General features: G+C 42.2%; 1 protein-coding gene across 3 annotated transcripts in view; it reads right to left on the bottom strand.

Moving 5' to 3' along the window:
• Window positions 1–471: 471 nt before the first annotated feature.
• The window catches only part of HHAT (hedgehog acyltransferase), an 82107-nt gene continuing 68464 nt past the window's right edge, over window positions 472–14114 (bottom strand). For all 3 annotated transcript variants that reach the window (XM_061348308.1, XM_061348309.1, XM_061348310.1), the window contains one exon: window positions 472–696. In XM_061348308.1, the coding sequence (XP_061204292.1) occupies window positions 487–696 (210 nt within the window). In that variant the 3' untranslated portion in view covers window positions 472–486. The remainder of the gene's footprint in view (window positions 697–14114) is intronic.

Raw genomic sequence — 14114 nt, 5'->3', positions numbered from 1 at the left:
CAAGACATTTCTTTGACAATGTGGGCCTCTGGCAGCAGTAAGAAAGCTGGTCCTGCTTACATTGAGCTCTGGCTTTGTCTCCTGAGTCAGCTCCCATACTGCTGCATACTGCTCAGTCAGCAACACCACAGGCTGACACTGTCATCCAAGGTTCCTTGTCCTCAAGGCCTTGTTCTCAACAGTCAGAAGGCCCCTACCCTGACAGGCCCACTACAAACCCCACCTTTATTGCTCAATTATGCTGTATTAGCAGACCTCATTCACTAACCTTCAACAGAATCTATGAGGTTTGCTTTAGTATGCCTGTTCTTACTGATGTACATGAAATGCAAAGCAGAAAAAACCCGATCTGGCTAACCTGTCACACATTTATTATTCAATCTTCAGTGATTTCACTGAGAGAGGAGCCTGATAACTCTCTTTATAGACTTGATGGGAGAAAGACAATGTTTCTTTGTAGTCACACAGCCTGCAGAAGAACCTGGCTCAGCCCACCCAAGGCAACAGCTGCAAAGTTCTGTTATCTAGAAAGCACATAAAAGTGAACTTGCCTTCCATAAAGATCCTGTTCCAGTAGATTTTTCCAACGTGATTTCCTCCAAGAAATATTAGATTTGATAAAATCAGCATTGAAGTGCTAACAGATGCAAGGACAGCGTGAAGTCGACGGCGAATACTTGGCGAGAAGGAACGCTCCTGAGGGGCAAACAAAAGGCATAGATGAAGTGAACAGCCCCTGCAGTTTTTCAAACAACGTTATAAGATGACAGTGTAGTTAATACCAAACAGCTTTTATACAGAAGTTCAAATCCTTATGGTCCAGATCCCAAAGCTTTTAATATATCTAGCAGAACTCTGGCCAATGCCATGGAGGTTTGGCTAAGACTTCATTCTAGGCCTGGCTGGATGTGGTTCTGGGCAACCTGATCTAGTTGAAGGTTGCAGGGGGGTTTGATTAGATGACCTTTAAGGTCCCTTCCAACCCAAACCAGTCTGTGATTCTATGATTCATGATAAAATGGGATGCTGAGTAAGACTAGAAGGATGCTTTGAGGAGGCTACCTAGAAAGGTTATCAAATCAGGGTCAGCTAGAGGTGGGGGCTCAGGATTGTGTCCAGTCAGGTTCTGAGCATCTCCAACGATGGAGACTGCACCACCTCACTGGGCAACCTGTGTTTGATGGCCCTCACAGTAAAAAAGATTTTCTTACACTTAAATGAAATTTCTTGCACTTCAGTTAGTGTTCCTTGCCTTTCGTCCTGTTACTAAATACCACTGAGAAGAATCTGGCTTTGTTTTCTTCCCCCCTACAATTGGGTATCTATACACACAGACAAGATCCCCTGAGCTTTCTCCTCTCCAGGCTCAACAGTTTCAGCAGATGCTCCAGTCCCTTCACCACCCTTGCAGTCCTTTGCTGGACTCACTCCAGCCACATCCATGTCTGTCTTGTAGTAGGGAGCACAGAACTGGAGACAGTTCTGTACATTCTATGTCTTAATTCTTTTCATATTAAACATACTCCTTGATGAGTTTTTGATGATGGATGTAGAGAATAACAACACGCTTCCGGGGAGGATACTACTATACACTAGGTTTCAATACGGAGTAAAGCACTTCAGTACAAAAACACCATAAAAAAACCAGCACAAAACAACTTGAGAAGTCATTCATTCTTTGGTTGATTAATAAGACTTCACTGAAAGATTCCAGAGACAGATCAGAACTGGTTATCACAATAAGCCTTAAGAAACAGATGCTTCAACATAAAAATAAAAGATGCAAATACACACAGAATCCCAATCATAGAATCACAGAATAGTTAGGGTTGGAAAGGACCTTAAGATCATCCAGTTCCAACCCCACTGCCATGGGCAGGGACATCTCACACTAAAACATGTCAGCCAAAGCTCTGTCCAACCTGGACTCAAACACTTCCAGGGATGGACACAACTTCCTTGGGCAACCCATTCCAGTGCCTCACCACTCTTACAGTAAAGAACTTCTTCCTTATATCCAATCTAAACTTACCTGTTTCAGTTTGAATCCATTACCCCTTGTTCTACCACTACATTTCCTAATGAAGAGTCCCTTCTCCAGCACCATTATACGGCCCCCTTCAGATACTGGAAGGCTGCTATGAGGTCTCCACGCAGCCTTCTCTTCTCCAGGCTGAACAGCCCCAACATTCTCAGCCTATCTTCATATGATATATTCATATCCAATACTTCTTTTCAATGCAAATATTATTGCTCATGTTGTAAAGTCTGGGTTGCTGCTGTTCTAATGATCCAAATAAAGGAGGTCTCTCTCCACGATATACTGGTTTGCTTTTGTTGTATTTCACATTATCACCTGAGGTGTGAGTGCAGCACACAGACTACAAGACAACGATGAAAGAAGGATGAGGAAGTTTTAGCTTCCTTCAATATTCAGTTGTTAGAACAAATTTCCAAGAGCATTGTAGCACCTCACAGGGAAATACTGCCTTATTACTGCATGAAGTAAAATGTCTTGTTCATCATGGTCCCGGGCTGAAAGCCTCATTACATAGTGCCTGAATCTCCTAAAGACTGAATGCTTCTTGTGAAGTAATGAGCGTTTGGCAAGGAATGGGGACTAAGGAAAACATCAGGAGCTGCTCAGCCTTCATGTCATGAACGGGGATGTTGCAGAGAAGAGCCTTGTGACTGCAGTATCAAACCAGTAATTAAACTTTAATAGCTGCAGCCAGACTAGAATTCATGCTCAGACACCTGAAACAACAAACATGCTCAAAACAGACCAACAAATACATCCCCAGACAATTAAACTGCTAGTTTTGTAAGCATCAAAATAAAAGCTTCAACTACTAGATGATATAAAGTGACAATTCTTCAAACAAATGACAGTTACAAGCATAAAAACACGATTCTAACGTATTACTGCAAAGCAAATCTCTGTTAAATTGAATGTTAGCCCCCATCAGAACTACATCTAGTGTATGAGTCAGCCTGAGTCAGCACAAAAATGCGGAGATACAAGCTTCAAGGAAAAGCATTCTGTGTCAATCTGTATGAGCAATGTAGCAACAGTCAATATTCCAGACAATGCTATGGAAAACACTAAAATATGAAAACAGGGACTGAGATTTCTCTCTGAAAATTCTAGATGAAAACTAGGGCATGACAGGATAAGGGAATATATATAATTACACAATCACAGGACCCTAGCCTGGTTTGGGTTAGAAAAGACCTCAGAACTCATCTAGTTCCAACCCCTGCCACAGGCAGTGACACCTTCCACTAGAGCAGCTTGCTCCAAGCCCCTGGGTCCAGCCTGGCCTTGAACACTGCCAGGGACGGGGCAGCCACAGCTTCTCTGGGCACCCTGTGCCAGCGCCTCAGCACCCTCACAGGGAAGAGCTTCTGCCTTAGATCTAACCTGAACTTGCCCTGTTTCAGTCTGAACCCATCACCCCCTGTCCTATGGCTGCAGTCCCTGATGCAGAGTCCCTCTTCAGCATCCTTGTAGCCCCCTTCAGACACTGGAAGTTGCTCTGAGGTCTCCACGCAGCTTCTCTTCTCCAGGCTGAACAGCCCCAACGTTCTCAGCCTGCCTCCGTATGGGAGGTGCTGCAGCCCCTGAGCATCCTCATGGCCTTCTCTGGACTTGCTCCAACAGCTCCATGTCCTTATGTTGGAGAGGCCAGAACTGCACTCCAAAGCTGCTCAAGAACTTCTAAAGCATTCTCCGTAGGTTCACAACAGGTAGGGGATCTCTTAAGTTTCTCTCCTCCTGAAATCATAAATATGTGGTCCCATATGTGAAAAATACGTGCCTTTGGAGAATGTGCAATCATATGCACACAGACAGAATGTTTGAAATCTTGCTATTAAATCCACGCTATCAACCAAGTTTAAACAAAGAGAAATTATGATGATGCTAACTTGAACTTTTGTTTAAGAATCACCAAACTTACCCTCTTACACAATGCTAACGTGTTATGCTTGAGCTGTAGCTTATTTATAGTGCACAGCCTCTCAGTGGCTGTACTTTTCACTCTCCCTTTGTCTTTCAAACTAATTCACTAACCCTACAGATAAACAGCTTTACTTGAGAAAGAGGAGGGGAAAAATCTTCTGGTAATGCTGCAGAAAGAGGTAGAGCTGGTGCTGGGCTGCATTCCCCACCAAGGCACGGATTAGACCCAGGAACCTTGTGAGGTCTGCCTTCTTTACAACCCAAACCAGTGCAACTGAACCAACACAAACAGATGCAAAAGCTCTGCCATTGAAAAAATTAAATTAATACAGTCACTAAAAGAAATAAATGAAACTGTCACATCTAATACATCACTCTCTACAAAAGCTCTGTGTCAAACAAGCCAAGTTAACTGCAGCACAGACTGTAAAAGCCTTCAGTCGTTTATAAAGTCTAAGAGAGTAGACTAAGACAGAAACAGTTTAGACAAACACTGGATCCTTTCTGGGCTTTGTGCAGTTAATTTCCATTAACTTTGCTAGGCACTGATCCAAAAAGCAGTACACATTTTCCTGGGAGTCCCTGATGTCAATGCAGTTTTTACCCAGCTGCAAAGAAGGTAAAAGAAGAAAACATTCTTTAAACATCTCATGTCATCTAGAACAAGCTAACTCTGAACATACCTGAGAAGCTATTGTGCTCGCATTAATACTCTGAAAGCATTAATTTACCCATGGAAAATGAATGAGGCTGCTCTAGATAATCCAGAACAACATTTGTGATTTAAATAGCTCCCCGCATATGGATTTTTTCTGAGTATACAGCAAGTTGGCGTCATCAAAGCAGACAAAATTCACCCCCCCAAACTGTTCATTATGCTACTTAATGACTTAACAATGATTTAATAATGCTTCATTCCAATGGTACAAGCAGTGGCTATGGATTTGTGAGGATTCTCTGGATTTTACTGCTGCCTTTTTCCCTCTCTTCTTTTCCTGTTGGAAACACAGCCAGAAGACAAGGTGGCAAAAGAGCACCTCGTGTTAAAATGACAACGAAGCCATGGCTGCTGGCTCAAGCCCTTATATTTGCATCCTTCCTCCATGCTCCATCTTGACTTGTAATCTCACATGAACTCTTCATCACACTTTACTTTTAGTAACACCCCCACTTCCCCACACACTGAAACAAATGGCCTGTAACACTTAAACTACACTAAAGCCACTGTCAAGATATTCAGTCCAAAGGTATGCAGCATGACACAGGAGGTGATTTACACAGGCTGGCCCAGGCTACCCTTCCTGGGACTGAAAGGAGTTCGGGATATTATTCCAATCCTATTCCTGCTCTAAACAAAGACATTCTTGTGGGATGTTGGGAAAACCCTCTCTCTGCACACAGCTGGGTCTAGCACAATTGGCTGCCATCAGATCTCTCTCAACCTGGCCTTCTCAGTCACCCTAAAAAAATAAACAATAATATCATGTAGTGGGGTACCTTGGAAAGTAAACCCGCGTACGTGGTTGAGAGGGGTGGACGAAAATAGGCTTGAAAAGGATTTGCATGGTCCAAACATACCCATCCCTAAATCCATTTTCAGTGACACATGCATGCCATGTTTAGCTTCTGAGTGCAAACCAAGCCAGACACAGGAAGCTTGTGTAATGGCTGTTTTTGTAGAAAAGATAGCTTATGAAGGACAACATGCGCCAGAACAGATCATTTAGGTTAGAATTACGAGTCCAGCTAAAGGACAGGGTGGAATTTTGAAGTGAGAGAGGATGCGAGAGGAAATACTCATTTCTTTTGCTTTGCAAGATCGTTACAGCACTAAAAGAGCTTCTTCCTAAGGGGAGTTAGAGCTAATCAACAATATATCCCATTGCCACTGATTTACAGGACAGTCTACAATGACATTACTGAATCACATGAGAGATGAAGTCAAGGGTCCAGAAATGTTTTCCCAATTGCATTTACATCTCCTAGCTAGCCAGCAACAGAGAAAATACTTTGGGGAATACTGACCTGAGTAAGTCATCCACCCTCCCATGTGGAAGTTGAGGAGATATCCAAGATCAAACTGCACAGTAGTCAAAACCAGACAGTCCTACGGAACTATATTCCCCAGTGATTTCCCAAGGACCCACTCCTACATCTTCCTACAGCAGCCATTCTTCCAAGTTTTCTAACAACAGCAGTGACACTGTGGTGATTTGGCAGAGAATCATGGGATCAACCAGGTGGAAAAGACCTTCAAGATCAACCTGGGACAGGTGAGAGAAAACTTCTACATAAAGTCAGTGACATTCTCAAACTTGCTCATACTAAAAATACTTTAGCAAGTCCCATGTAAGAGAATTAAATTTGCTGCAATTCAAATAGCAGCCATCTTCATGGAGTAAAACAGGAACTCAACACACTGAGTTTTTCTTGAACTACACATCCAGAGACGTGATAATCCAAACACATGGCAAAAATAAGGGCTATGGTAAAACTGGAGAAGCAGTTGAGTGTTTCTTATGGGAATGCATGAACTATGGAATAAGACTGCCAGATACTATGGCCAGAGTGACATGAAACGTGCTTGATACTGCAAACTGCACCACTGCAAATGCATTATCCTGAGTTCATCTGCCTTTAGTTTTTAAAGGGTCAGAATAAACTACAGTACAGTTTTTAGAAGAGTTGTCTTTTTTAAATATACTGCCCTACAGATTTCATCCTCTTCCTCCTAAACCTATCAGCAAACTTACCCACAGTAACTTTAAAATAAGGTACATAAACTGCACTCTTTTTTGTGTTGAAGAAAGCAAGCAGATTAACTACTACGGCTATAACCCCTACTCCTGCATTGTCTTTCACTGCCTAGTGTACGAGGGGAGTAAGTGTGCTTCCAACAGTTATTAAAGCTCCATCCTTTCCATTTCCTGAAGGTTTTTACTAGAGCAGCAATGCTTAAAAGCTGATGTAATGTTGACTCAACTTCACGTCACAAAACCTAGATTCAATATTCTTGGCAATGCTCTGTTCTATAGGGTTTAGTGGAGGGAGGGGGGACAGTGGGTAAAATGCTTGTGGGTAAAGTTGCTGCAAGTACAGGCACTGTTGGTGCCATTATACCTATCAGGTAAGTGCTTGGAAAAAAGCTTAAATCCGTTGCTGGTGTTGCTTTTCCCAGTGCAATTTATGGATGTGAACTTTGTTCTTCACCTCCATTGCATCACAGCTGAAGAGTACGGCCCAAATTTGTTTACCTCTCCACAGAAGCAATAGAGACCAACCAGTCAATCTTAACTTCTAAGCACCGGAAGCTAAGAAAACACTTCTAAGGGCTTTCTTTTAGAAACTGTTGTTAGATAAAAGGCAGGCCAACTCTTCAGTGTCTATCCCCAACCCTGGTAATCACCCCATCACACAAGAGTGAACACCTCAAGCATCCCTTGAATGTGGGTCAGCCGCAATGCAGCACAAAGCCAGGAGCACGGGTGAGAAGCTGAAAGCGAGCGAGCAGCAGATGGGGTGGTGGGAAGGGAAACAACACATCCTGACTAACAGTTCCTGGCTATTTTCTCTAGCTGCAGCTAGGAGCACTCAAAGTGGAGGGCAGGGTGTGACTGAGCAGCTGGGGGAGCAGATGGGATGGAGGAAAGGCTGGAAATTGTGACAAAGCTCTGCCAAACAGAACGTCAGTGTCTTCAATTTCCAAAGTGAGCAGTAAAAGGAAGATGGGTTGGATCCAAGCAGAGGGGAAACTTCCACAAATGTTTGTTAATACACATTGTCAGTGGGTAATAGTGACAAAAGTGTGTTTGGGAGACTGCAGAAACAAAGGGAGGGACTACACGTGCTCAGTAATGCTGGGGAAGTCAGGCTGAAAAAGCAGCAGGAGCAAGGGGAACCCAGCTGATGAGGGGCTGGCATGTCAATATAAAACCTCCTCCTGCACTCTGAAGCTGAGGGACAGATGTTGAGTAGGATATGAGTAGTGACTGTACCACACAACAGAAAAGCATCAAAAATAAAGATTTCTGGTTGAACACACAGACAAAACAGCCATTTATGAGATAATCCAAAAGAAACTGTGGAATCCCCAGAACTATATCAGTAACAAGATAAGGAACAGGCTGCAAGCAGAAAGTGAACAAGATGTGCTACCAGATCTTATCCATCAACAACTGCCACACCGAATGGAAGAATAAATATAATTCCCCATCAACATATCCTGTACCCTTCAGTATTCATGGCAATCATTCCTGTTTGCTCCTTCTTCCTCTAGCTCTAAGGCAGAGCCAGCCCCCTTTACTTTGCTTTACTGTTCTGGCATTTTATTTTGCTTGCAGTTGTTCCCTCCCTTCTCTCCAAACTGACCTGAGGTCACCTCCTGTTTCTTCCCAAGGTGCAGACTTCCCTTTCCAAAGCAAAGGTAAACATTAGCTCCTGGAAGGTTTACACATGAAGGTGGCAACTGGCAACGTTCTTCCAAGGGACAGGATGATGCAAATGACCTGTAATTGCCTGCATCGTCCCCATAAGAAGAGGACCATGTATTTAAAATCAAGCAGCTGTCAGTTAAGATCTAGTCTCACAAATAGAACTTGTTTCTGAATTTAGGAATAAATGCTATATATAGTATTTGAGAAGCTACTCATCTTCTGTATTGAAGTCTTACTAAACATTCACTCAACAAAATGCTGTCTTGCACTAGCACCAGTTCATTTTTAGATTTTCCAGAAGATCTACATTTATAGCATCTCTCAGCAAAGAGCCAACCCCCTCTTCTGTTTGAAGACAGCCTCCTACCAGCTCGTATGTATGCACTACACTTGGAGATGCATGTGTGAAAGTTTGACATACACTGAAGGAAATTTCTGTACTTGCTCCTACACTTCACTCCTCACCCTCGAGGAACCTGCCCAAACATATTTTTGTTTTAAGAAGTGACAGCTTGTGAACAGTACAAAATGAACAGCATGGAAATGCGCCATCCTCCTTTGTAGTTTCTGTTTAAAGCAGGGAATTTAACCCAGTGATGGCAATGTACATACTCCTATACACAGCTCTTACCAAGGAGGACAGGTTGAGAGTGCCACACGCTTTCCTCTGTCTTCAGGTCCTTAACATCCTTATTTTTGTTCCCACTCTGGTTCTCTCAGTTCCCTCATCCACATTTTAATGGGTTTACCTTTTAAATTGCAATCCAATTGGGAAAGGATATAAGTTCACCAATCACTGGTGCTGCATGGTGATTCTGCCCCCGTGCTCCTCCCACACTGCCACTGGGAAACTGTGAACAAATAAATACTACACAGGAATAATCCCTATGGAGTCTCTCAGCAAACACAGACTTGCTTTCCCTGTGGCAAGTTTCTGTAGCATAAGGCACAGCAGAAAGACCAGAGTGCAACCACTCCTCAGTACTTTTATTTCCATTAAATGCTGACATCTATTGCCTGAGTCAGAATTATTGCTGGCAAAGCTAAAATGAATTTTAGCATCTAGGGGAAAAAAACCTGGACGCATCAGCCAACCCATATTCACCTTTATGGTCATTCAACAGCTCAGTACAAAACAGCACCTTGCTGCTTCCAGGTACCATACACAAAGACAGCTGTCACAAGCCTACTCTGGCTGATGTTCACATCCAGGGAAAGCAGTTTCCACTCGTTTTGAGACAGAGGATATCTCCTTTGGATAGTAGGGATTTCTGGTTAGAGCAATGATTTGGCTGAACTCAAGGTTGGGGTGGAGGGCAAGCCTCATCCCCTGGTCTGGGTTTGACATTATGGGTGATACTTGTATCTCAACAGCCAATTCTGCACTAGAAAATGAGTCTGATGAGGGGACTTTGTTCAACCACCTCCCTTTCCATTCTTACAGACTCTCAGAGAGGGAAATGACAAACCCAACAGAAGTCTACAGCAAACACGTAAAATGTTATAAGTATCACTGGCAATGCTTGCCACTAAATGTAATGACCGTGTTGCACCTAAAAGCATGCATGAGTTACATAAAACTAGTAAAAAAGGCCAGACAGCCTTAACAGAAGTAAACCAGTAATACAAATACTCTTTTCACCAAATGAAGCAAAGTAGAGACCAAAGCCTAGTATGTACTGAAGAACAGCTGAGAAGGGTCTGTTATTACAGAGATCTTATTGAAGATCTCTTCTTGCAAGGTGGTCAACAAACATACTTCTCTTGAACAAGCTCCTAATATTTGGCCCGTTCTTGCCTCAGCCAGCTGCAGGAGGAAGCTTCACAGTTTAGAGCGAGTTCTACTTGCTAAGAGAAATTCTGTCATTAAAAGAGATGGTTACACATTTGGTCAATGTGAAATCCAAAGAACCTTTACCTAGGCTAGTCTGAATTTGGGCCCCAACATAGGGCTGGGTAATTACTGCAGCAGAACCCAATTGGTTTCCCTCTCCCACTGACTTTAAACATGGAGGCTGAAGCTACTACCCTGGACTGCTTATGCACGTTAGCAAGGCAGAGGTTACAGGTAGCTGAGCTCCTCCTCTTCCACCTTCTTCCCTCAGCTTTTGTCTCATAGATGGTATTGCTCCAGGTGCTGTTCAGGTTCCTGTACTTGAGGCACATCACCTAGCAATAAAATAACCAGAGGACATAAAGCTTTCTGCTGGGGTAAAGAGCTAGGTCAGCTCCATGAAGGTTCCAGCAGGGACGTCTGCAGAGGAGAAAGTGGTGAGACTGCAAAGGAGGGAGGAAAGAGAGATGGAACATCTTTCCCTGCAGGAGCAGGGAGCCGTTAGGCCAGCTTAATTCCCTGTGGGACCACAACCCAGAGGTCAGGCTCTCCAGTTCAGTGCTTTTCCATGCTCCACACCAGCTGGCTGCAGGGTCACTGCACAATGCATAACTTACTAGGAATGAACTGTAGGCATTTTAATGCACCTAGCAGAGGAAACAGGGCAAATAAAATCAAATCAAGGAAAAACCAGACAAAACCCCCTCACCACACCCCACTTTTTAAAAGCCATCTACAATTCTGTTCTCTGCAAAGCTGAGGATGCCTGTGGTCACTGAACACATCCCTGGTACCCAAAGCAATGGTGCTATTTAACTACAGAGACTTTATGCTGCTGGAGGCAAAAAAAAAAAGCGCAAACTAACAGTAACTAAAACCACGGGCATCATGCAAAATATGGGGTGGGAAGGCAACTGGAGTGCACTAAAATGGACTTCATTAGTGCACCTCGCTACAGCCAGGCGTGGAAATGGAGAAATCAAAGCATTTTATGCTTTAAAAACCCAAACCACTTACAAGGACAGTTCAAATGACTTGAAAATAAGCCATGCTTAAAATTAGTTGGTTTCTCAAATTGAATCATTTCTGGTGTATCTAGTTTCTTACTAAATAAAGCTAGAAATAAGACTGTGAAACTAGAAATTCCTCATAGCATTATTCTTAGAAGAGAGATCTTTATGCCTTAACTTAAAATTCTTGCTAGACTGAATGGTGTGTTTCCACTTTCCAAAAGAACTTAGAAGATCCATGTTGGTGTTTCAATCCAAAGACTGATCTTAACTATCTGCCAACTTCAACTCCTTTGCTCCACCTTCTTTAGAATGGTTCCCAAAGACTTCTGGTTTACAAATCCATTGATTTAATGATGTTGTCGCCTCTTCTAAGGTTTAAATCATTCTAGATCTATTTTTATACTGAGACCTAATTTCTTGTATAGATCTGTATCTTGCTTTCCTTAAGGAAAAAGGAGAAGGAATTTAAATCACTGGATGATGGCCATTAGCATTTCCTTTTCCAAATCTCACATATTATTTATTAAAATTCAATACAAATTCTGACACTGATTTTGAACCAGTTACTACTGTTTATCTCTAAGAAACACAGAAGCAGTGAAACAAAGCACTTCTCTGCTCAATACGGGCCTAAATAGCTTCTGAAAAGTGAAAAAAAAGAACTGACAAAAGCAAACTAAACTTCTCCAGTTTAATATAAAGTTCCCAGATATGCCTTGGCTTATGATGCTCAGCATTTATTGTTGGTTTATAGACAGCATTTTAATGAAAAGATGGTAATTCAGCTCTAGTTTACTTGTATCTAACAAGTAATCTTTAGGGGAAAGAAGATGCGTAACTCACTGAAACACAGAAGCTCACAGCAGCCTAAGCTGAAAAGTACACAAGAAGGAACAAGAGCTGAAATCAGGAAGCCAGCCCTGGTTCGCAGCCAGTACAAGTGAAGTTTCAGCTCCAACCTTCTGGGTCAGGATATTTAGTGTTTTCAGTAAATATTACTCATGCCGCATTGTTCATTCTAGCTCAATATGCCTGAGATGACATTTAAAACCTGTCAGACTGCTACAGGAGTGTTAGCCACCCGTGTTGCGCTGGGTTTCAAGTGCTGAGATTAAAACTACCATAAAATCTGCATAAATATAGGGTCCAGTTCTTTTTATATATATTCTTAGTCAGCACAAGGATTCAGTGAAGGACTAGACTCAAACGTGCTTTATTTAGATTTTTGTATCTTCCTGTTGCTAGAGAATTAACCCAATACAGTGGGGAAAAAAGGGGAAGCAGTTTTGATACAATTATTGTTATCCTTTGGGATCAATTCCATTTTAAATCCAGCAAGATTAAAATTCAGCTTACTCTTTGAGCTTTTCTTAACTAGATTTTACTGATTAAACATCTGCTGCTCAACTCAATTATGGAACTCAACATGAACACCAGTATATGAGGAGGTTTGGGGAATAGAATGGGTTAAAAGAAGCAGAAAACTGGGCTTTGCATGTTTTTCAAAAACTCATCTGCTATTCTGAGGACAAAAATGAACTTTCCTTTCTAAAAATAGCCTGCAAGAGCAAACAGAGCAGAGGAGTGAAGCACAAGAATGCAAAGGATTTCACCTGGCCAAGAGATAAAATAAGAATGTCACATCACCTCTTGAGAGGGAAAGGTCGAAGTCCAACTGCTTGTCTGCTCCCCAGTCTCAGTGTTCAAGAAGTTAATGGGTATTTGTTCTAAGCATAAGGAGAGAGCATGAGGGGTAGTTTGCGAAGACTAGAGCTCATGTTGTTGGAAAGAAACCTTCAAGGCACAAGGCAAAGCAAGCATGACTCAACCATAACTGAATGCAGAAAGATCTGCCTAATGGTTAATGAAGATGCTAAACTATTCATATTACAAATATTGGTGTCAGAAACAGATCAGGGAAAGATGATCTAAGGAAGGCCCACAGCCATGTTTCCAAAGAGAAATAGGAAAAAAGAAGACATAGAAGACATTGGACAGGCCTTTAACATTGGATGAAAACAAAGGGAAAGGGTAAAAGGCATTTGGTTCATTGTTAGGGAATTCATTTACACAAAAAAGAGCCCTACTGCCAGCATATAATTACAACTATGCTCTAGAAATTAATCCAACACATCTAACCTCCCCCTCATAATGCAACATCCTTCCCTTTTCTATGGAATTTAAGCACTTAATCAAGAGTTCTTTTAAAATTTCTGATACAGTGACATCAAATACAAAAAGCCTCAACACTCGTATTTCCTCACAGCTGCAGGCCTGAAAAACTATGTTGTCTTCCAGACCAGAGGCAAATGTATGCAGCTGAAGCTCAGTTTCACCCTAGAGGGAGGATTAATGGATCTGATAAACTCATTCTCTAGGAAGAAAAAAAGCTGCTCCCAGACTGTCACTGAATTCATTCATAGTGATGGCCAGTTGGATGACATAAGGTAGCACTGGCTGTTATTAGCTACTAAACGACTTAGCTGTATCAGTTGCCACACATGGGATGCCACAACAGTGAAAACTGAGATGGGTGGGATGGACAACAAGCAGAATTACTTGAGCATCAGGACTTTATCAGGCTGCAGAGTGAGTCATCACCGCCACCATCACATTATACAGGAAAACAAATTATGTGCCCTTATCACTACTAAGGAAGAAGACAAAGGAATTACTTATCCTTACAAAGTCATTAGAAGACTTGGGATTTAACAGTGAGCAAACCTGCAGACTAAAACCATCCTCGAGATTAAAACACTGTGTTTTGCACATGACTGCACTTCAAGGGCAGTTTTGTCCTTTGGAAATGACATCATGAAGGTCAAAATTATAAATAAAGTGAAAATATTAGAGGTCTTCAAAGCAAAATA

The sequence above is a fragment of the Neopsephotus bourkii genome, unplaced genomic scaffold, assembly GCF_033783945.1.
Source record: "Neopsephotus bourkii isolate Nb327-2 ecotype Australia unplaced genomic scaffold, CSIRO-AGI_Nbou_v1 NB_354, whole genome shotgun sequence".
Classification (NCBI taxonomy): domain Eukaryota; kingdom Metazoa; phylum Chordata; class Aves; order Psittaciformes; family Psittacidae; genus Neopsephotus; species Neopsephotus bourkii.
This window is presented reverse-complemented; position numbering and strand designations above follow the sequence as displayed.